This window comes from Apodemus sylvaticus, chromosome 3 (assembly GCF_947179515.1).
Source record: "Apodemus sylvaticus chromosome 3, mApoSyl1.1, whole genome shotgun sequence".
NCBI classification, from domain to species: Eukaryota; Metazoa; Chordata; class Mammalia; order Rodentia; family Muridae; genus Apodemus; species Apodemus sylvaticus.
This window is the reverse complement of record NC_067474.1, coordinates 113,889,340-113,912,385: the sequence shown is the minus strand read 5'-3', so window position 1 is coordinate 113,912,385 and position 23,046 is coordinate 113,889,340. Positions and strand designations below refer to the sequence as shown.

Sequence of the window (23,046 nt, the reverse complement as noted above, 5' to 3'; positions counted from 1 at the left end):
AATCCTAGCAGCCTTCAGATGAAGACACAGAACTCTCAGCTCCTCCTGCACCATGCCTGCCTGGATGCTACCATGCCCCCATCTTGATGGTAATGAGCTGAACTGTAAGCCAGCCCCAACTAAATGTTGTCCTTATAAGAGTTGCCTTGGTCATGGTTCTCTTCCCAACAATACAAGCCCTAACTATGGCACACAGTAAGAATGACTTGAGTTCATGGTTTCGGTTCATCATGGCGGGAAGGTATGGAGGTATGAACAGCTCTGCTCCCAGTGTCAGGGGTGTATGAGGAGGTTGGACCAGGAAAAAGAAAGGAGCCAGAAACAGGACCCGATTGTAACCTTGAAGCTTCCACCCCTAGTGACCCCTCCCCACAAGCCAGGGTTCATCTCCTAAAGCTTCTGTGACCTCTGCTGCCAACACTGTCACCAGCTGAACTGAGGACATGAGCCTATGAGGAATACCGCAGATTTGAACCATGCAAGTCACTTAGCTTTTGATAATAAATTTAAAAGCTTGTAGGAAAACAAAGGATGTAAAAAAATATAAGGAGGGAAAGGAAGGAAGGACAGTGGATGACAGAAAGACCAGAGACGGGGTTAACGAGAGCTACCCCATCGAGTCCTGAGAAGGCGGCAGCTTCTGCTAATTCATCTTCAGCAAACCTGACTGTGCAAAGAGAACTGGGTGGTAAATGCCTGTTAGGACATGAAGAGGAACGAATGAAGTTAGAACAATGGGTGTGGCTACGTGGAATCATGGACTTTGGGGAGTTCTATAGGATGGGAGGTGTAAAGCACTCAAATGACTCTTGACTGGATGAATTCACCATCATCTAGGTGGTCAACGTCACTATCAGTCAAAGAAAGACGGATTAAACTACAAACGGATACTAACTCTGTCTAGTAGACTGACTTTATAATTTTTCAGTCAGGCAGTCTCAAGCATCATCACATGAGGCGCTGGGAATTCTTGCACACTGCTTTTAGGATTACTCTGGGCAGCATTTGACCACAGGAGGCAACAGAACTGCACACCCTTTTGCTCAGTGTTTCTACTCTATGTACAGAGTATATCTATTACAGGTGTGAAGAATTAGATATGTACAAGGATATTCTTTAAAACACTCTCTGTAGGGCTGGGCAGACGGATGGCTCAGTGATTAAAGCCTTTGCACAGAACCTAGGTTCAATCCCTAGCACCCACATGGGAGTGCTGTCTGTAATTCCACTCCCAGGGGATCTGACGCCCTCTACTGGCCCTCATAGGCACTGCAGTACATGTGATATACTTAATTACTTGCAGGTAAAACATCCTTCCTGACACACAAAAATAAATAACTCTAGCCAGAAGGTGGTGATGCACGCCTTTAATCCTAGCACTCAGGAGGCAGAAGGCAGGTAGAACTCTGTGAGGTCAAGGCCAACCTAGTCTACAGAGCTAGTTCCAGGACTGCCAGGGTTACACAAAGAAATCCTGTCTCGAAAAACAAATAAATAAATAACTTTTAAAAAGAAAATACAAGTAATAGAATATTATTTGTAACCAACACTTGAAATAAACAATTTTAGGTTCTTAGAAACAACCTAAATGACCACCAACAAAATAAAGACTGAGACCCTAAGGAACATACAAAGTAACATATGATGTTTATTGATGTATCAAAATGGGTGGGATTGACTGATCCAACATGTAAGTTACCAGTAACAAGCAAGAAAAGGAATGCAGTCTGAGAGAGAGCCACTTACACTGGGTTTATAACCAATTATAGTATATGTGTCATTTTTCATGAGCTTGGTGCTAGAATACAGGCATTTTTCTTCGTATGTCTATATGCCTGAAATTTAAATTTTAATGGCGTAAAATGCATTATTAACGTGCTGCTCCAGCCTGACATTCTCGCTTCTCTACAATATTATGTCAGCGTACGTTTCCAGTGTCTCTTACGCTGTGCTGCTTCCTAGTTCAGTGTGTCCTAAGCCGCAGACACTCCTACACGGCCTTCACTGCTTCCCATGCATGTTCCCATGTATGTTACCTCTACATGATCAATGAGCACGCCTCTTTTCATCATTTATAACTTAAACAATTTTGTACAAATAAATGAAAGGGGGAAACCGTGTTCACTACACCCAAATGCTTTCTAACATGAAGGGACATTTTATATACACACACACACACACACACACACACACACATACACGCTTGTCTTTAGTGCCACGCTCTGGATTAACTTACTAGTCGTTTTCCAATGGTGTAAAAGATTGCTTTGGTAGACCTGAGGTCTCCAGAGCATACCCTCACACCCTTTGGGGCTCTGCTCAGATGGTCGGGGGGACAGAAACCCTACCCGGTATGTACACTGGACAAAGTGGACCTGCCTGGGCGTGTGCACCATGGTGTCACTTCTCTTGGCCTTCTCCCCAGTCATTTCCTTGGCTTTAAGAATATCCCCTTCTTACTAAGCAATGAAAATTACGCGTACACTTTCAGGCTCCGCTTAAATATCACCATCACAATAAAATACTTTGACTTGGATATGCCATCTCTCTGGGTTCAACTCACCTCCTTCCTCATCAATTTATCTCTAGATTCATATGGACGCTTATCATATTCAATGTAATATATGTCTGCTTGCCGTGTTCCCCTCCTTCAGCATAAATGTTACTCGAGTCTAGAAGCTTGATGTCTTATTCGAAGCAGGAATTCCATCCCGGCCATTTTACGCTTTGTATACAGTAGTTATGCACATACCTGGAGACTGAGCGCCATCCAATAATTACCTTAATAATTTTTATTAACATTTTTCAATCACACAGCATACAGAGACTATTCACCCATAGAACATTACAACTGAACATGGCACTCTAGACTGCCTAGCTTCGTTTTCAACCTGAGAAAACAAAAAATAAATCCTATTAGAAAAAAATACAGAAAACAATTGGGTTGGCTGGAAATGCCAGGTTCCGGTGTCACGGTGTCTGCTCAGCTTACAACTGCCCAAGCGTCAGTGATTGACAAAGCCAGGCTTTGACATCACTCTACAGCCATTAGCTTAAGAGGACAGTTTACTGGTTCTAAAAAATTCTCGACAAAGTTTCCTTTCCCCTTCTCTCTGATACATCAGCAATAATTCTAATTGCTTTTCTGGTGAAGAAAGCCATAATAGCTATTTTTGATCAGAAAGTCAATATGCAACTCCTTGGTAAACGCTTCGGTTTACCTCGGCCACAGTAGCAGACGGCGCTCCTGTTTCAAACACACTTATTCTGATCCAAATAGAAAGCAAGCCAAAGGAAACAGAGAAATTCACCCTTCTGTAGGAAATATCTATCAATATCAACATCTATCACTAGTTTGCCTGGATTTATATATTTTAGGACAGACATGGTATTTTACAGAGACAAATGAGTATCAAACCAGAATATACACTGTCAACCGTGATTTCAGGACGGGAGCAAGGGGAGCCCCACGCTCTGCGCTGCTCTGCTCACTGGCCTTGCTGTCACCAGGGAGGGAGAGGAGGCGAGGACTGCGGGTGGACAGAGGAGGGGCCCGCGGGCTCACCCTCTCCTTGCTCACTTCTTGGTCACATTCCTCTTAAATTTCTCTCTTTTTTTTTTCCTTGGCAGGTCTAGTAAACTAAAATTCCCATCTGAGACTTTGCATTTACCATTTCCATACAATTTTTACATCGTTGAAGTAAAATGTTAACCTACTGTGTCTACCTTCCTAAATGAATAAAATCAACTGGATATTGAACAGTTACAAAATCTCTGTTACATCCGAGTACCAGCTCCCAGTGCCTCACAGTGATTCTAGTCTGTTCTGGCTTACCATGAAAGGGCAGCCTACGCTAACTCCTGGCCCCATAAAGACACCCATCCACTTACTCCCACTGAATACAGGAAGCATTACAGCTCTGTGTGTGGTTCAACAGTACCCACATACCTAAAACATGGACCAGCTTAAATGTAGCAAGTGGCTGGCTGGGTAACTACTTCAGTGAGCCCTTATGTAGACCAGACCAGACACAGTTACTGGAAGGTAACAACACACTTTGTTTGATAAAGCAATTCTAAGAAACCCAAAAATATCACTTCTCTTTAAAAAAAATAAATAAAAGAACCACTTGGTCTAAAAAGAAATGAAATTTAACTTGATCAAATACTTCATTATTTTTTTCTACCCCTAAGGGAGTGCCCTTTAAAATCCTCTTCAAATAGGATGTAACCTAATTGCTTGCCCAGGGCCACAGTTGACAGGATTTTTATTTCAACACTGCCACCTAGTGGAAAATACTAACTAGTCACTGGCTCCATCTGTCTCAAAGGCTGGCTCCCCAAAGTTAGTAATAGTAACATGCAAGGAGGAATGTTATACATATGTACATGTAACCGTTTACCTGCTTATTGTCATGGAATAGAAATCATGTAATTTATAAACATTATTACATAGTACTTTGAATAAGGTACCTTAGAGATTTCTTCAGATGCTCGTTCAAAGTCCTGGACATTTCGACAGTAAAATCCAATCGTACAACTAGGATCCATTTTTCGAAACGACATCTTTTTAGGAGATGGACAGTGGAATGTCTGTAATTTTTAAAATAATTTGGAATTAATTTTCCCTTACTTGATGGACTTTTTCTCAAAAATATAATAAACACATTTTCTAAGGAGCATTTTAGCCCTTACCATTCTCTATAAACATGCAAAACACAAGAACCAGCGTTGCATATATTTAACCAAACCTTCATCCTCACAACACTGTGCTGTCCAGAAAAACAAAGCCAGTTCATCCAATATGGGATACATTTCTAATACCAGAAGAAAAGAAGAAACACAGACCACAGGGGCCAGCACGTAGAGTCTAACCTAGAACCCTGTTAGCCAGCCATCTCTACGAGACTGAGCTAAGTCTGTTTGATGAGAGACTCTTCATTGTTTATAAATTCATAGGAGTTTTATCCATATAACCGAAAGTGAAAAATGAACCAAATATCTATAAACAGAGGGCTGAATTAAAACTGTTATGTTAGGGGGCTGGAGAGATGGCTTGGTAGTTAAGAGAACTAGCTACTATTGCAGAGGGCCCAGTGCCTACAAAGTAGTTCCCAACTGCCTGTAAATCTAATGCCAAGGGATCCAATGGCCCATTCTGGCTCCCATGGGCATTGCACACATGAAATGCACATACACATGCACCTAATATAAAATAAATAAGACTTTCCTAAAATGTAAAAATTCATGTCGTACCATAGCTGTTTGGAATTAAAATGGAACAATCACTAAGAGTGTACATGTGGACAAAGGTTCTTTTTAGTCTTGTGTGTGCACATGGATATGTGAGGGATCTTCCTAATGCTTAAAATTCTTTTAATAAGATTATTCTTATAATCTAACATGGAAACCACAGGCTTGTGTAAACGTCCTACACTGATACAGTCAGCTTCAGAGTTTTTGTTTGTTTGATGTTGTTATTCTTGTTGTTTTGTTCACTTATTCTTTGACACAGGCTGTCACTGTGTAGCCCTGGCTAGCATAGTCTTGGCAATGTAGATCAAGTTGGACTCCAACTCACAGAAACCCACCAGCCTCTGCCTCCTGAGTGTAAAATTATTAGCCCATAATTGAATTTTCTTCCAATTTTCTTTTTAATGTTCAGTCCCATAAAGAAAATGAGATGAGGCAGGTGAAACTCACCCATGGGAGCTCTACAAAGGATATACCTTCTGAGCAGGCCAGCTCTGTGTTAGAGTCAACCAGAATGCCAGTAAACACGCACCAAACCCTGAGCTAATTAGCTAAGTAAACTTAGCTAATACTGACTTTAATTAGTAGGATCCAAGCTAGCTACAGTACATCTCTCTGGCACTACCCAATACAAGCACTGTTTCATTGAACTTTCCCTAATATGGTTTCAGCTATTCTATTTTAATGAGATTAAGAAACAGATCTGAAGTACAGAAAAGCCAAGAAAACTCTAAGCTGCAATATGGAGGAGTGTGTCGGAGTATACAGCACAGTTCTAGGTCATATTTATGAGAAAGTCTTTTACATAGAGCATGTCTAAAAATAGCCATTTGCCCAATTTGTTGAAAATAGTTAACAAGAACTGATTCTTCCGTTCTTACTGCCTGGTAAGGAAGACAGTCAAAAGATCTGTACAAGGTCTAGTGGCAAGGGTTACCTCACCTGGGACCATGTCCTTCTCGCCTGTCACACAGCACTGACTAGAGTTTTTCCTAGAATCAGTTACTATAATGGCACATGCCCGTTCTACCAGTCTCCATAGATAAGAACCACAAACACTAACCTGTAACTCGTGGTTTTCTCAATGTCTATACCAAGATCTTGTTAATTACCCACAAACCACAGGTAAAGTCTCTGATTTCACTCCAAAGTGAAGCTGCCTCTCACGAGTGGTAGGACTCGGAAAGGCACCTTAGACCAATCTCTATGTTTAAATCATGTTTTGTGTTTACCTAAGATTCTGAAGTCAAAACAATATTAATTTAAATTCAGAATCATTTCCACTTACTGTGAAATAAGTCTACCTTTTAAATATATTCAGAAGAGGTATTGCTAGGCTATGTTCATTTTATGATAAACTCTTTAAGCAAAATACATATAATTTAATTTTAAAATTCTGATGTCAGGTAATAGAGCCTCTATCTACATACACAATTTAGGTAGTAATTACTACTTATACTTCCTTCTGTAACAGTGAAATATATCTCTGGGAAAAAAAGAATCAACTCTTATTTATTTCATTTTAATGCATCATTTATTCATTGCCTAAACAAATAATTATTAGGCACCTATTAAATTCCAGACATGATTACATGTTTAATTAAGGAATTCATTTCCTAAAAGAGATACCGTGGGTTTGTACTCTTTATATATGCTCTACAATAATAGTCATTGACATAATGGATTTTATTACCTAAACATATCAGGACACCAGAACAATTGCATTTAGGGACGCCCATGCTAGTCTGGAGTTTGGAATAAAGCTTCCTAAGCAGTAAGAGAACACGCCTACTAACTGCAGCTCACATGTGATTTAGAGGACATGCCTGCTAACTGCAACTTACATGTGTAATTCATAAAGAGGGTATCTTTGCCTGACAAATGCACCGTCCTCACTTGTCTGCCCAATAACTTTAATGCCACTAATTTCTCTCAAATTACTGGTGATGATTGAAACAGTTACCACTGTATGATCCTTCTAGGGTCTGGAAGTTGGAATTAGGGATCTAGGAGTTGGACCAGATATGTATGTCCATTAACGGGGCTTCTCTTACCTTTAAGAACTTAGTATTTGCCAGCAGTGTTGGCACATGCCAGTACTCTCAGCACTTAGAAGACAGTGGGTCTCTGTGGGTTCAAGCCCAGCTACAAAGTGAGTTCTAGGCCAGCCAGAGTGACCCTGTGAAACCCCATCTCAAAACATAATATTAAAAAATTAAAATGTCATCTTAAAGAACACAGTCTATAATTCTGAGGTATATGAAATAAGAACTTGCAGTGTCTGATTTAGGAAACCTTACTTCCCTAATAATATATATGTAATATTGCCCTAGTCTGGGTTCTGTTGCACGATTCCAGCAGGGCCAAACATAACTTGGGAAGAAGTTTATTCAGCGTTTGGGTCACAGTTGGTCAATGAGGTTGCCGGGGCAGAACTCGAGGCAGGAGCTTGCAGCAGAGACCACAGAGGGGTCCTGCTCACGGCCTTGCCGCCCAGCTGCTGCCCAGCTAACTTTCATAGACAGTCCAGGGCCTCCTGACTAAGAATGACACCACCCAGTCTTCCCATGTCAATTAGCAACCAAGAAAATGCCCCACAGACATGCTGGCAAGCCACAGTGGTGATGCAATCCCTCCCACCAACCAAGTGAGGGTCCCTCAGGTAACCCTGAGCTGAAGCTGAGTAGGAGAAACATTGTATATACATTTCATGTGAGGACACAAAAATATGTGTACATAAAATTATATTTGTAAGATACACATATGGGCACATGTATAAATGCATGCCTAAACATGAGTGTATATGTGTATTATGCTCCTCCCATTCCAACAGCTTAAGAGTCAGTCTTATTCTGGTCACTGACAATGAAAACCTGCCACTCCATCTGCACTCGCTGCCAAGGGCCCAGGTCCCCCTCCTTCTCTTCTAGTTTTTCACTGTCTTTTCAACTCTAAGGTTGTTAAACTGCTCCACTGTCTCCTTGGAAAATCACATGTGTGCTTTATACATTAGCAGCTGCCCTCAGCTGGGCGTAATAATGCCCACCTTTAATGCCAGCACTGACTGGGGCAGAGGTAAGTAGATCTCCATGAGTCTAAGCCCACCCTGATCTGCATAGCAAGTTCGAGGCCAGCCAGGGCTAGAGAAAGAGAGAAAGAGAGACAGAGAGAGAGACAGAGAGAGAGAGAGAGAGAGAGAGACAGAGAGAGAGACAGAGAGAGACAGAGAGAGACAGAGAGAGACAGAGAGACAGAGAGAGAGACCTTGTCTCAAAAAACAAACAAAAAACACAATAAAGATAACTAAAGTCGGGAAGATTCTACTCAATTACACAAGCTAAATCAACAATATATCCTACATATTTATGAGATAATATCATAAAATTGAATGAAAATTAAATAAAGACATAACAAAAGCATTTGAAGATACAGGAAAGAGTTCAAGAGAGGTCTACAGACTCTCATCTAGAAAATTTAATAAACAACAGTTCAGAAAGAAAGAGGTTGGCCTAATTTAATTTCAAAATGTTAAAAGTTCAACTCTAAAAATGTAAGAAATTGGGACATAAGAATAATAGCAATGGATATATTTAAACATATTCTCCAGTTAAATCTTGTATTTCAAATTTCACAGCCCTGTTAGTCTTAGATCACTCATTTAAGACATCAGGATTACAAGTAATTATTTACATGGAATTGGATAAAAATGTTTGCAATTTAAAATTTCTTCATCTGCTAAAAAAAAATCTACAAAAAATGATTTTTAACAATTAAAGTATAAAAGAGGCTTTAGATTACGAATGTTATTCATTGTCTTTCACAAAGTTTCAGTGGCGTGTACACAAGCTATCAAAGCAAGGACGCCCGGAAATGCAAGGCAGTTAATCGTCACTTGATGGACTAAAGCAGAACGTGAGGTCTGAGGGGTGGAGACCGAGGTCAGCGGCCACTCTTGCCTAGCAAGAGCAAGGCCTGAGCCAGCTTGGCCCAGCAGACCTCCTAGGGTTCATTAAGGCTCACACAAAACAGTCTATGAACTGCGGGACACACAACTTACAAGAGGGGCTAGGCTGTTCTATAATACATCCTTGTAAACCAGACTTTAATCTTGCAGTGTGTCTTCATATTGACCCCCTTGAATAAAATACTACTAAATGTTAATATCAGCTCAAGAGCCACTTCTGAAACACAACGTTTAATGCATTTCATACCCGTCCTGCCCTTTATAACCCCTGCCCTAGCCGTTCTCGATCAAAATCGTCCTGGTCTGATAGTTAGCCGTCTCACTTTGGAACTCAAATTTCTCTGACTAAACTACTGGATGACAAAATGACCACCTACAGGGAGAGAAAAGTCTATGAAATGAGCTTCAGTGTTGGCTAGAAATCCAAATAAACCCCTGAAGACAGAGGCAGAGGCAGAGCAGGCCTCCAAGACCTCATGCCACCGCTCCACGTGAAGCCGTTGGCTTTTCTCTGGGAAAGCGTCCTTTTGTCTCTTCTCCTTCCTGGACAGACCTAACCCTGGGAAGTCTTGTCTATGTGCCGCTGAGACAGCTGGCTACCGAAGTCCTCAGAGCCTTGATCATTTATTTCAGTACGATCAAGGAATCTAAGGAGTTAGAGACGGGCATGAATGAAGACAGCAAATCACAAATCAAAGTTCAGCAGCCCAGTTTGCAGCCTGTGACCAGGGTTGACTACATTTTTTCAGACTGGCAAAATACTGACTTGTGATTGTAATACCGGAAAAGCATGGCCGCCTCGTGAACCCCTAAATAACAGCCTGCTTCACACAGTAGGAGAACGATGCCAGCTCTCTACGTGCAGTACCTCGAGAGGGAAATCCTTTATGCTGACATCCACAAAAGACTGGCAGTAATGAGGGTCCATGTAAATCAAACTGTCATCTACAAGGACAAAACAGAAGACAAGTAATTCACAAAACACCTTATTATGACACTGCTTACAATCCAATTTCTATGTAGAGCAGCTGAAAAAAGGGCTAGGTGTAACTGCCTGGCAGCCCGAGACTCGCCGGCGGAAACGCGGGTCCGCGCAGCACAGATTAACTTTGCATAATCAAATATGCTTGTATAAGCAGAATTTTATAAAGCGATGAGACTGTCATTTAATTTTTGGTGATGAAATTACTTTCACAAACACACAATTATGCTCTACAGTTTGCATATGAAAAATGCATCGGCTTCTCGGTCCTGACAGCAAGAACATATCGCTTGTCATTTCATTACCAACTAGCACCGCTAAAAACCAAGGGAAAAGTAAATATGTAAATAGCGGCTGCCGGAATGTAGCGGTGTCTGCTGGAACTCGGGGAAACCAATAAAGTGTGCTTTGTTTGCGCAGTAACATAAATGAAGCACACATTTTAAGGAATCCAATTACGCTGTGGACCAAATGGCCAGCGCCAGTGGCTGAAAGGGACTGACGACGAAACGAGGGACGCATTGGTCTCCGTTGGCCATCTCACTTCCAAACAATCTCATAATAACGTAACACTTTTAAAAGAAAACAATTAGAAAAATCATACTTAGTCACTGACCTTGAAATCCAGCAAAGTAATATGACTGTTTAGGTTTGCCGCCGATGATACCGACACAGTACTCGAGGCTTAAAACACCCTGTCAAAGGAAGTTAATAGACTTAGATCAAGAGGCAGGCGGACAGGACCTGAAGCAGCCGAGTCTGCACTGCCGATTTCATAGGCGCCCCAACAGCTCGCCAACAGTTGCTACTTTTTCACATTCGCTCTGTGTCCTGGAATCCTTGTCTTTCCACTGCCTTGCTTTTTCTTTTAACCACTCAGTACTAATTCACATCGAATACTTGTATCAGGATGTTGCTTGACAACATGGACAGGCCACGATGTGCCACAGGGAAAAAATAAATAATATCACAAAGCACAAGAAGTCTTTCCAAAGCAAAGCTCTTGTTCTTCTCCTAAAGAGAACCTTCTCTACGAGCTAGAGCAGTGGTTCTCAACCTGTGGGCCGCATCCCTTTGGGGGGGGGGGGGTCAAATGATCCCTTCACAGGGTTACCTAAGACCATCCTGCATATTGGATATTTACATTATAATTCATAACAGTAGCAAGATTAAACATAACATTATGAAGTAGCAATGAAAATAATTTTTCGGCTGGGGGTCACCACAATATTGAAGAACTGTATTAAAGGGTCGCAGCATTAGGAACGTTGAGTCCACTGCACTATGCAGCTCATGGCCATTTGTTACTATGCAAAAGTTGTCATACGTCAGAGCACACACTTGGAGATGAACACAGTGACCACCATCCCAGTTCTCAAGAGACTGAGGCCACACATACCCTCCAGGCGAGTCTGGGAAAGCTGGGATGAGATGTTATCACTTAGAGAAGAACCAGAGTTCCTCCCCAACTGTCTACCCAGAGAAACTGTAGACGCTGGTCAGTGAGCAGACACGGCTTAACGCTGCAAGAAACTCAGGAACAGCCCCCGCCACTGAGGTGGTGCGGCTGGACTACCGTAGTGTTCCGGGGGAAGAAAACTCCCTAAGCAGCCTGTTATCGTGAATGCCAAATTCTTCAGCAGGACTGAGAAGACTGAGGGTGTTGGAGGTGCCTGTGTCCTGGTACTGACTGCGCCCTGTGTTCTGACTGTCGGTCCTTTGGTGACATCTCTATACACAATACCCAAAGGATCATTTTTTTTTCATTTTTGAAACAATGTCTCATGCTGTCCAGGACAGCTATAAGCTTACTACATAGCTGAGAATAACCCTGAATTAATCTCTCTTCCTCCCCTTTCCCAGATGCTGGAATTACAGGTGTGTGCCACCACACCTAGCTCAGAGCTCATTATTAAAATTTGGGAGAATATCTCCTTGGCATCTTCCAATGTTACATGTACATATTTACTAGTACAATCTTATGTGGCTAAACACTGTGTTTGCTACTTTCTTTTTCTGGATTAAAAGAAAATTATGTGCATATGTATACCTGTGTGGGCTTATGTGCAGCACATCCGCGCAGGTGCCTGCAAAAGCCGGAGGCCATTAGGCTCCACGGGGCTGGAGGCACAGAAAAGTGTGAGCCCCTTGATGTGGGGGCTGGGACCCGGGTCCTTCGGTAAAGCAGTAAGTGTTCCTAATCACTGAACCATCTCTCCAGTCCCGTGCTACTTGATCTTTTTGGCACTCATTGTGCCATGGACAATTTTCATATCAATAAATGGATATATCTCTTTGATAACTAACGGTTATAGTCTACGCTTACCCTCATAATACAGGACTTGTTCTAGGTTCCTCACTCACTGACTGACCAGGGCTGCCTGGCCACCAAGTCCAAGTCCACATCCCCAGTGCCATGCCGCCACCTTTCTGTGAGCATGTGGGGTTCAAACCTGGGTCTTCGTGGGACTTGACTAGCCAAGCCATCTGTCTCCCTGGCCCCACTTCTGTTTTCCTTTGAGACATTGTAAAAGCAGTGCTAGGACTAAGACACAGTAACACGGAGGACACTATATTTACTTTGGCCATAAAAAGTAACTGGTAGGAAAGTAGAAAGCAAGGTCGGGGTCCTTTGTATCCTGACCGCTGGTGCAGTGCAAAGGGAAGGCAGCCGTGAAGCATGGTGGGCAGTGCAGGAGAGGAAGCAACCTTGATCATCAAGTAGAATGCTACTCTGTCTTCTAAGTGACGGGAGATGCCTACATCCGCAGTGGTAGTTTAAAGCTTTACTGGCGACTCGGGCTGTACTATTCCAGTCACCACCAGCACACGCGCTGGGTGGTGTTGCAATCAGACTGTGTGCACTTGGAAGACACATACAGACATGCAAGCAGAAGATTGTGTGCACCCACATCTGTTCTGCGTGACATTGCCACACAACATTGTCATCACCAAAGTTCACACTAAAGGGCCACGCAATCCAGTTACCAAAGGAAAAGGGAAAGGAAAATAAACATCACATAGTGTTTTAAGTAAGCTTCCAATCTGTGTAGGTTAGCAGTCACAGCTAACCTGGGCTACATGTCACCTGCAAGCTAAGGACTGAACACTTCTGCACTGTGAGTCACAACAAACTTCAACCCCCTAAAGTTTATTCTGCCAAGTGTTTCATCACAGCAAGGAGAAAAGTCATTTTATTAAAGCTGAAATAAAAGAAAAGCTACAAACTTAACCAGATACTCAATACCGCAAAGGCATTGCTTCACAAGCGAGTATCTTAATGCCTAACACAAGGCAGGTGCTTTTGGCTCAAGAAACACAACTATGTGCTATGGGGCTGCAGAGACTTTAACTGGCTCAGAAGAAAGGGAAGCCAGGCCCTCCATACTCTCTCACTTCTGTTTATATAATCAATTTCTGCCTGGCACCACAGTGTCATGATAACAAATTATGAAATAGAGTAGCAATTGTAAAAGTTAGTTTTAACAGTTAGTTTGACATAGTATAGTGTTAGTTTTAAGAATAACTAAGATAAATACATTTTTAATCAGAAAAGGATACTAGAGTATCCTTTTGCAAACCTCACTCCTGCAATGCCATCAATTAGTACAAAGACTAAACGGTTTTTCACTCTGTCATAGAAGGATGCTCTTTGGACTCACACATGGTCTCTCAATGCCGAAATTTAAAATGTCTGATGCCAAACTTAACAATGCATGGCTGTAGGGTCACAACTAACTTGTGGAAAAGAGACTGCAACTCTTCTCTATTTTTTTATATTAGGTACTAGTGCCTTGAACATAAAACAAAGAGAACTGAGCACCGCTTACCTTCACAAACTCCAGATAGTCAGTATTGGTCCTTTCTCCACCGAGTCTAACAGGAACTAAAATAATAACAGCCTTGTCTCGTGCATCTCCAGCCGTCACGGAATCAGTCTGCTTATCAATCACATCAGAATTGTAAACTGGGAGAAACACAATGAATGTGTATGTATTAAATGTTATAAAGGTGACTGCATAACCATTCCTAGTCTAATTCCACCCCTCTGATGGCTGGTCATCCGTCTCCACTATCACTATCAAAGTATCAACAAGTTCAAACTTTCATACTCATGGCCCCTGGAAACTCAGCCATAGTGAAGACAGTCTTGGCCTCCCTGAGCATATGTTCTGGCCTGGAAACTGATGACAGCAAGTAAAAGTGTACAGTAAGTCACAGAGTGTTTATCCCGGTTAGGTGACAAACGCTGGCTAAGCAGGAAGGCGCCGCCCCCGAGCCTGACAACCTGGGTTCACCACCAGAATGATGGGAGATGAGAACAAATTCCTACAAGCTGTCCTCTGCCCTGGGCATGCCCACCACTCCCACACACAGTAAATACACGTTTTAAGAAATACAAAATGGGCTTGAGAGATGGCTCATTGGTTAAGAGCACCGACTGCTCTTTCAGAGTTCATGAGTTCAATTCCCAGCAACCACATCATGACTCACAACCATCTGTAATAGGATCTGATGCCCTCTTCTGGTGTGTCTGAGGACAGTAACGGCATGCTCACATATATAAAAAATAAATAAATAAAATCTTAAAAGTAAAGTGTGCTTTGCAACATATACACCTTCATTCAAAATATTTTTAAAAAAAAAAAAGTACAAAATGGGGTTGAAGAGATGGATCATCGGGTAAGAGCACTGACTGTTCTTCCAAAGGTCCTGAGTTCAAATCCCAGCAACCACATCATGGCTCACAACAATCCGTAAGGAGATCTGACACCCTCTTCTGATGTGTCTGAAGACAGCTACAGTATACTCACATATAATAATAAATAAATCTTTTTTTTTAAAAAAAAAAAGAAGTACAAAACGCCAAATGTAGACTAGTCTTTCCATGGGCTGAGCCGTCATTGGTTGTCAGGTTTATAGATATCTTCATATTAAGCCTTGACAGACATATTTCTTAATCTTACTCTCTAAGGCATTAATTTTGTCCTCTTAATAGCTTTTCTGCAAAAAATTAATACAGCATGGGGTGGCTTATTTTATTTCAGGAAGTTAATAGAGGCTCTATTTCTCACCTCTAGTTCCAAGATGACTATAGATATTGGGTATCAACAGAAGACCCCAAACAATCATGAGATGATTTATTGGTACACTAGTAGGAAACATGCTTCTAAAGGAAATTGTCTATCCTCAGATGTCTGACCTTCCTGCCCTGGCCTCCCTGGGCCAGATTATAAGCAACAGTCATCTTAACTGGCTTAAACTGGCTAACCAAAAAGGAAGGTTAGATCAGGTGTGCTGATACACCCTCAACCCTGGATGCAGGGGTGATGGGGTAGTTGAACTAGAATTATAAAGTCAAGACCTGACCAGCCTACATAGTGATGGCCTGTCTGGGGGGGGGGGGTAAAAATAATAGCAAAATAATCATTTTAAGTGCTCAAAAATTTTCTGGCAAATATATTTAAATTAGCAACTAAGATATTTATTCAAAAATACTAATTCCTATGACATGAGGGGAACCTCATGAATCCTAGGAACAATAATGAATTAGCTATGACTGTCATCTTCATAACCATTTGCAACATAACCAGGAAGAGATGAGCTATGTGCACATGAAGGGTCTGAGCCAGTACAAGACCCCGCTAGAGTGCCACCCACTCCGTACCTGTGCAGTCCTGGGCAACATAAATGGTTAGCCCTTGCAAATCCGGATGCCTTGCTTCTTCAACTGCTTTTCTAGGAAAATAATAAACATCCTTTAAATCCTACATAAAATTTCCTGTTGTCACCAAAAGATTTAACTTAAAAAGCATAGCATTCTATAGCCGCCCTTCCTTTCCTATGTACTCTGTATGTCTGCTGTCAAATCTCTCACCTGAAGATATCAGATATGACCTGCACTTTCCAAAGCTGAACACGATGCTCAATTACCCAAAGGCTCTACATGAAGCTACAAAACATGCCTGAGAATTCCTCCCGGCCCTCAGAGGTTCCCTGAGTAGACGCCTATCTCCCAGCCCTCAGAGGTTCCCTGGGTAGACGCCTAACTCCCAGCCCTCAGAGGACTACCTACCTTTCTTCGTCAGCTCCCTGGCTGCACGGAATGCTCTCTAAGCAGTGAGTCACACAGCTGCAAGGTTTGCTTCCCAGTTAGACATCCACCACAAAGGCTGCACTACAGTGCTTGCTCCCACCCAAGCTTGGCAACGTTCCCCTCCCCCTTTGAACAACAGTTCATTCACACTTAAAAATATCAGTATGGAGGGCTGGAGCAGAACTCAGTGGCAGAGCACTCGCCTGGCATCCGGAGGCCCTGGGTTTGATCCCCAGCACCACAGGACAGGGGAGGAAAAAGACACAACTATCTGACCTGAGCAAATGACTCTCCTAATTTAACGTGTCAGAATTCTGCAAGCAAAACTGCAAACCAGAAGGCACTTCCCAGCAAGACTGTTCTCAGTGGCATGAGTTGTGCCAAAACCCAGCATCTGAAAAAGGACTTATGCAGATGTGCCAAGTAAAATATTTAATTTGACTATATCTTTACTATGCATGCTCCTGCATATTAAAGTTTGGAAGAAACACCAGGTAACTATGGCCAAATACAACCTGTAGCCTGTTTTTATACTGTAAGCTAAGAATAAATAACAGAAACATGTAGGTCTACAAAGCCCCCAATATTTAACATTTGCCTCCACAGGAAAGCACACTGAGCCTGGGGATGTCTGGAGGGTTAGAAACTATGCCTTTGTGATTATGCTTTTATAAATGTCTGCTTCATGGTGTACCACTCGTAGGAATTTGACGTGCGCATGGAAATGCTGAAAAATAATTCTAGCTCCTGACATCTCATTAGATATCAATAAATTGGTTATACTAAAAAAAAAAAAAAAAAAAAAAAACTAATACGGCCTGCCTTCCACCTCCAGGTTAAAAGAAATGGTAGGTAGCTTTAAGAACATACAGAAATATAATCTAAATGAGAACCTACTTAGAAAGAGCCCCTGGATGTCTGGCAGGAAACTCTGCCTTTAGGTAAAGGCAACCATAGTCGTTAAGTCTTGATCTCCCATTATCGAAGAAAAGCAGGTTTTCATGTAGCTGGTCTTAAGAGCTTTGGCTGTATACACTTCCTGTCAAGGTTGGTATTTCTAAGCATGAAACAGAAGAGTTGGAAACAATGATACCTTAAAATGTGAGCGACCACCGCTGGTCCATACCAATCGCCAGCTTTTTTCCCAGACTTCTTTCCAAACTCTATCAGTCGGTGTAAGCCAAAGACAGCCACGGGGGAATCTCCAAACCAGGAGATGATTTTCCTGTGGTAGATCTCATTCCGGACTGCATGGTCATCAGAATGCCTCCCAGACGTTTCCTTCAGAGAAACTGCTGGAGTCCTGAGTTCTCTTTCTCCTGAAAGTGATGCTTCAAATGATGCGGTAAACTTTCTGACAGTGTTGGAAGTCCATGAGTCAGAGTCTGAATTCTCAATATGCAGTGCATCGGGCCAGGTCCAAGCTATAGCAATTCCAAAGCAAGACTCAGACTTTTCAAACAGACAGACCTTGACGACTGTACTAAATAAATATGCAGCATTTAAAACTGAACAGGTTATTGAAACAGAAACTCAAGTCTGTGCAAAGGCAGAAATTAGAGTGAGGGTTGCTAACGGTGACATACAGGGTAGAATGGCTGCCAAACGGTTCTCTGTGCAAGAATAAAAATATTCTAAAAGTGGATATTGTGATGACTACAGAACTCAGTAAGAATACTAAGAACGAATGAATTGGTCACTTTATATGAGTACATTTATTTAATAAAATTAATTTAAATGAGATAGGTTATATCCCGATAAAGCTGTTTTAATATTTTTTTATTTTTTGAAATTAAAATATAATTACATAATTCCTTCTTTCTCTTTCCTTCTTCCAACCACACTCTTGTATGCAGTTCTTGGCTCTCTCTCTCAAATTCATGGCCTCATTTTTTTTAAAGTTGTTGTTGTGTATGTGTGCATGCATGTGAGTATGTATGTATGTATGTATGTATATGTGTGTGTGTTTAAAGATCTAAGTATAACCTGCTCATTTCATGCAGTGTTACTTGTATGTATATGATTTTGGGGCTGACCACTTGTAAAAGCTGCTTTGAAAGAAGAAAAAAATATATAGGCATGGAGACACACACCTGCAATCCCAGAACTTGGGAAACTCTGGCAGGCGCTCTGTGAGTTCAAGGCCAGCCTGATATACATAGTGAGTCCCTGTTTCAAAAATAAAACAAAGAAAAGAAAAAAAATCTAGGAACCCAACAAGGTGATTCAAGGCCCTAAGCCCAGCACATTCGAGGCTAAGGCAGGACAACCGGGCAGAGCCTAGCCTGCACAGGGAAACCTCCCTCAGAAAAGAAAAAAAACAAACGCAGAGGGATGGGGGCATAGGTTAGTGTTTGTCTAACAACTCAAAGCCCTGCAATCCGTCCTAGGTACTGAAGGGGGAAGAAAGACAGAAGGGAAATGGAGGAAGGAGCAACAAAAGAGGATGAAAGTGGGGCGAGGGGCAGGAGCTGTGCTCTGGAGACCTAGGCAGGGGCCCGGGCAGGGGCCGGGGCAGGGGCCCGGGCAGGGCGGCATTCTGGACCAGACTGGGCCACAGATATGTTTATAAAATGAAACAATAAACATATCAGCAAAACAATACGATAACATCAATGACATGCTTAGATCTGACTGTTTCAGAATTACTCTGTGATTTCTAACAAAAAAAGTCAATAAAAAGCTGCTAAACTCAGGTACAAATGGACAGTCCTTCAGGATGGCCTGCCTTCCTTCCTTCCTTCCTTCCTTCCTTCCTTTCCTCCCCTCTCCTCTCCTCTCCTCTCCTCTCCTTTCCTCTCCTTTCCTTTCCTTTCCTTTCCTTTCCTTCTTTCCTTCCTATCTCTCTTTCTTCTTGTCAATCTTCAGTTGAAATAAAGATTCCTGTAATCTACTGCCAGTCTGTCAGGCTTCTAGGCTTTCCAAAGGTACAATAAAAAAGTAAATAAACAAATAAAAAGTATTCTTAACATTTATTGTACTGAGTAGATATCTTTAGGAAGCAGATACATTTTGATAACATGTTTTAAAAAGAAAAAGAATTAAAGCTGCTAAAATTTTAACTTTCAGTATCTTTCAAAATATTTTTAAATTTAAAAAAAATATTTTTAAAATATCTTTTGTTCAAGATATTTTCTGTATATCTTCCTTCGGAATACTCTGGTGGTTTGTTAGACAACAATAATAGCAGTTCTCCAGCAAATTAAAACCTAATGAATAGAGCCAGGGAAGATATCAGGTCTAGACGCAGCAAGTAGAACCATGGTTTTACTGTTCAATAATGCGGCAATCTTCAAACATTATTGATAAGTCAGTGAAGCAAAGCCCTTTACATTTATCTAGCCCTTTAGATTAAGTCATGGGTCCAGAGACCTGCTCAGGAATAAACATTCCATCCCTGTTTATGAGTACACAGGACCACAGGTAAATCACCCCCAGAAACTTGTCTAAACTAAGCCTTAGTTGGGTTAGTGGTTAGAACACTCTTCTGGCATGAAGCCAAGGCCCTGAGATTAATCCCCAATGTAAAAATAAATAAAAATTAATTTTTAAAAACTACCTTTTTCCTTGTATTAGTCACACTACTTACAAACTTATTTGCTAAATGACTTTAACCATCTCTATAGAAAAGTCACTAGTACAGGGGTACTAGCTAACACTTTAAAGAAATGTGATAATATTTAGTAGTATCTAAAGATGACAGCCTGAAAACGATAAAACAAAACTCTCTTACAAATGTATACACCATAAAAAACATAGGGAAAAAGGCAGAGACAGGCAAATCTCTGAGTTCGAGGCCGACCTGGTCTGTAGAGAGATTTCTAGGACAGCCAGAGAACTCCTGTCTCAAACTCAAATATACACACACACACACACACACACACACACACACACACACACACACATAAATGTCTAAGCAAGCACTAGGGCTAGAGACGTGGATCAGCAGTTAAGACTGCTTGCTGTCCTTGCAGAAGAAGCAGGCTCAGTGCCCAGCACTCATATTGGGGGGTTTATAACTGCTTCTAACTCCAGCCCAAGGGGATCTGACATCTCTGGCCTTCACACATACATACACATATTTATTTATTAATAAATAATACAATAATACATATTTATTTATTTAATAAATCTTTTTAAAACTCTAAATATAATGTTCTCATTAATTAGAAGCCTAAAATGTTAATATAAAGAATTATAGCCAAGTATGGTAGCATATCCTAACACTTGAGAGACAACCAGGTAGGTCTCCTTGAACCCAAGGCCAGCTAAGTCTACATTGTGAGTTCTAGGCCAGTTAAGGCTACATAGTGAGATCCTGTCTCAAAAAAATAATAAAAATTTAATTTAATTAACACAGAGAATTATAGCTTATTTATGGTGACTATATATGATAATATATAAACTATATAATTTATAAATATAATGATATAGTATAATTATATATTTATAGTATTAATTAAATATATAATTATATTATATAACATAATTTCTATATAATATATTGCTATATTATATATAAAATAATCTATAATTATATACAATGTCATAATTTAAATATATCACAATATATAATATATAATTAATATATACTGTTAAATGATATGATATATAAATATAATAAGTGATAATTATGATCAATGTAATTATTTTAGGATAAAAATTTCAAAATACTACTGACATGTACAGAGAAAAAACAGAGTAAAAATTTTTCTGCCCAGGGCTTAATGAACTTAATGTGGCACTCTAGAAAACTCAACCAAAACAATGAAATGTGAAGTAAATTCACTGTGGTGACCAGACAGCCATGTTGAATCTACAGTTTTCAAAGGAGAGTCAGGAACATGTACATGTAAGACACTCAGCTCGGTTCAGTACAGATGTGACAGATGTTCTGAGGTCAATGGGACATCTTGACCTCAGCCAGGTGGATGTGCTATACAAACCGATGCTCAGAGTGAACACAGCAGCAGCCAGAAACAGAGAGACTTGATTTACCTCTACCAAGAAAATGTAGTATGAGTCCTTGAGCCAACAGCATCTGGCCAGTCCGCAGTGTACAGCCCCAGCCACAGTCTGTCGTCAAGGCTGACGCTTCTATTTGGGGAAATTCCTCCCTGTAGGTCAGCCATATTCTAGAAATGAAATCCTTACGGAACTCTTCCACATTCCCTGCAATTACATGATCTTCAATGGCACATCCTGATCTTGCAGGCAACATCTTGCTTTCATCTACAAAATGTTTAAAATGTAAGTTATATAGTGTAAAGATAGGTGGCCACGTGCACAGGACGGTGATCATGCGTGTCCATCATTACTGTGTCATCTCATTTAAGAGGACTATAAGCCTTCTGCTGTCTAATCAAATGAGAATGACCCCCGAGGTGGTTTGTACACTAGGGAACAATACAGGATCTACAGTAACACTGCTATTAACAGTGACCGTCTGCAACTCTGTAAAATCCCTTCTTGGACAAGAGGATCATTTAAGACATCTTCTTTTTTACCTTGGTTGGCTCAGGACACATACATTCAAGCTCTTTGAAAGGTGACAAGCAAGTAAGATGCCATGACTTGTCAATATGTAAAGATGTGTTGTCACATGAGCTGATGTGCTCATTGTATTGTTGTGAATATTTATACTCAAATTATAAAGTCAAAAATAATAAGCTACAGAGTAAGAATATAAAATTGTTAAAACGTGGTGTCCTCTATGTTCATGTACCATTTTCCAGAATCTGTTGCTACCCACACATATCATTTTAAAGGCCTTTGCAAACTGATTATCTCTAACACAGTTACTATGAAAAAGCCATTGTTAGCCCAGTAATTCACAGGACTCTATTCTCAGTGAACTACCATTCCCACATCACCTTTCCCCTGCAGCCAGAGACACTGCACTGCATTAGTACCTCTAGGAGCACCAGTGCTGCCTGGCCTGGATGTGCAGGCCCACGAGTGCCGCGATACATCTAGCTACAACTCTCGGGTCCAAGAAGGCGCCATCCGAAGCCTTTCTGCGGGATGCGGCAGGCTGAGAGCTCTAGGCTGCAGTCTGTCTTCACTCTTCCTCAGTCCATCCCTTCTGCTCATTGTGAAAAATCCCCATCGCTGAACCTTCGTCTGTATTCCGCAGACGGTAATAAACAAATGAGCTCCAAGCCTCCCCTGGCATGGCTTTCTCTCAGTATTATACAGACCTCGAAGCCAGTTACAGATAAAAGTACCTGGAAATTAAACATGGCACCACAGTCTGTCTAAACAGCCCGTTGACATTCGCATTTGTTTTCAATGTGATTCAATAGTCCCTGACTCTCATGCCTCATCCTACACACAGAGCCGCAAGCTCCTCTCTAGAAGGCAAGTCATTCCTTAACCTCTTCAGGCCTAGGTAACACTCAATCCTACAGGGAAACTGTCAGGACTGAGAGAGCTTTGTCGCAAGAGCTTTAAGAAAAATGAGAAATAGTTCAAGTAACAACACAATAGAAAGAGGGGGAGGTAGCAAACAAACCAACATAAAAAAGAAAGAAAATCATTGATAATACCGGAGGGCTTAGTAGAGGCTGACTACACAATTCTAAGAAATACCAAGGACTACAAAACCTATACAAATAGGTGGAAACTGAACAATACACTTTTTGATGACCGAGGGTTATTCCACCGGATGGAAAGAGTTTTCAGAACTCCTGGATCCAAATGAAAATGAAAACACAACTGCTCAGAACCTCTGGTATATACTAACACCAT

General features: G+C 41.2%; 1 protein-coding gene across 6 annotated transcripts in view; it reads right to left on the bottom strand.

Annotated features, from left to right (window-relative positions):
- Positions 1 to 23,046, bottom strand: part of Atg4c (autophagy related 4C cysteine peptidase) — a 62,847-nt gene that overhangs the window by 14,914 nt on the left and 24,887 nt on the right. For 3 of the 6 annotated variants that reach the window (XM_052176819.1, XM_052176820.1, XM_052176821.1), the window contains exons 4-10: positions 21,295 to 21,528; positions 17,390 to 17,720; positions 15,868 to 15,938; positions 14,030 to 14,166; positions 10,816 to 10,894; positions 10,086 to 10,162; positions 4,474 to 4,593 (exon numbers count right to left, since the gene is read on the bottom strand). In XM_052176819.1, the coding sequence (XP_052032779.1) occupies positions 4,474 to 4,593; positions 10,086 to 10,162; positions 10,816 to 10,894; positions 14,030 to 14,166; positions 15,868 to 15,938; positions 17,390 to 17,720; positions 21,295 to 21,528 (1,049 nt within the window). Of the gene's footprint in view, positions 1 to 2,332; positions 2,760 to 2,792; positions 2,892 to 4,473; positions 4,594 to 10,085; positions 10,163 to 10,815; positions 10,895 to 14,029; positions 14,167 to 15,867; positions 15,939 to 17,389; positions 17,721 to 21,294; positions 21,529 to 23,046 lie in introns of those variants that run through there. The other 3 variants (XM_052176824.1, XM_052176822.1, XM_052176825.1) reach the window with 3 other exon arrangements.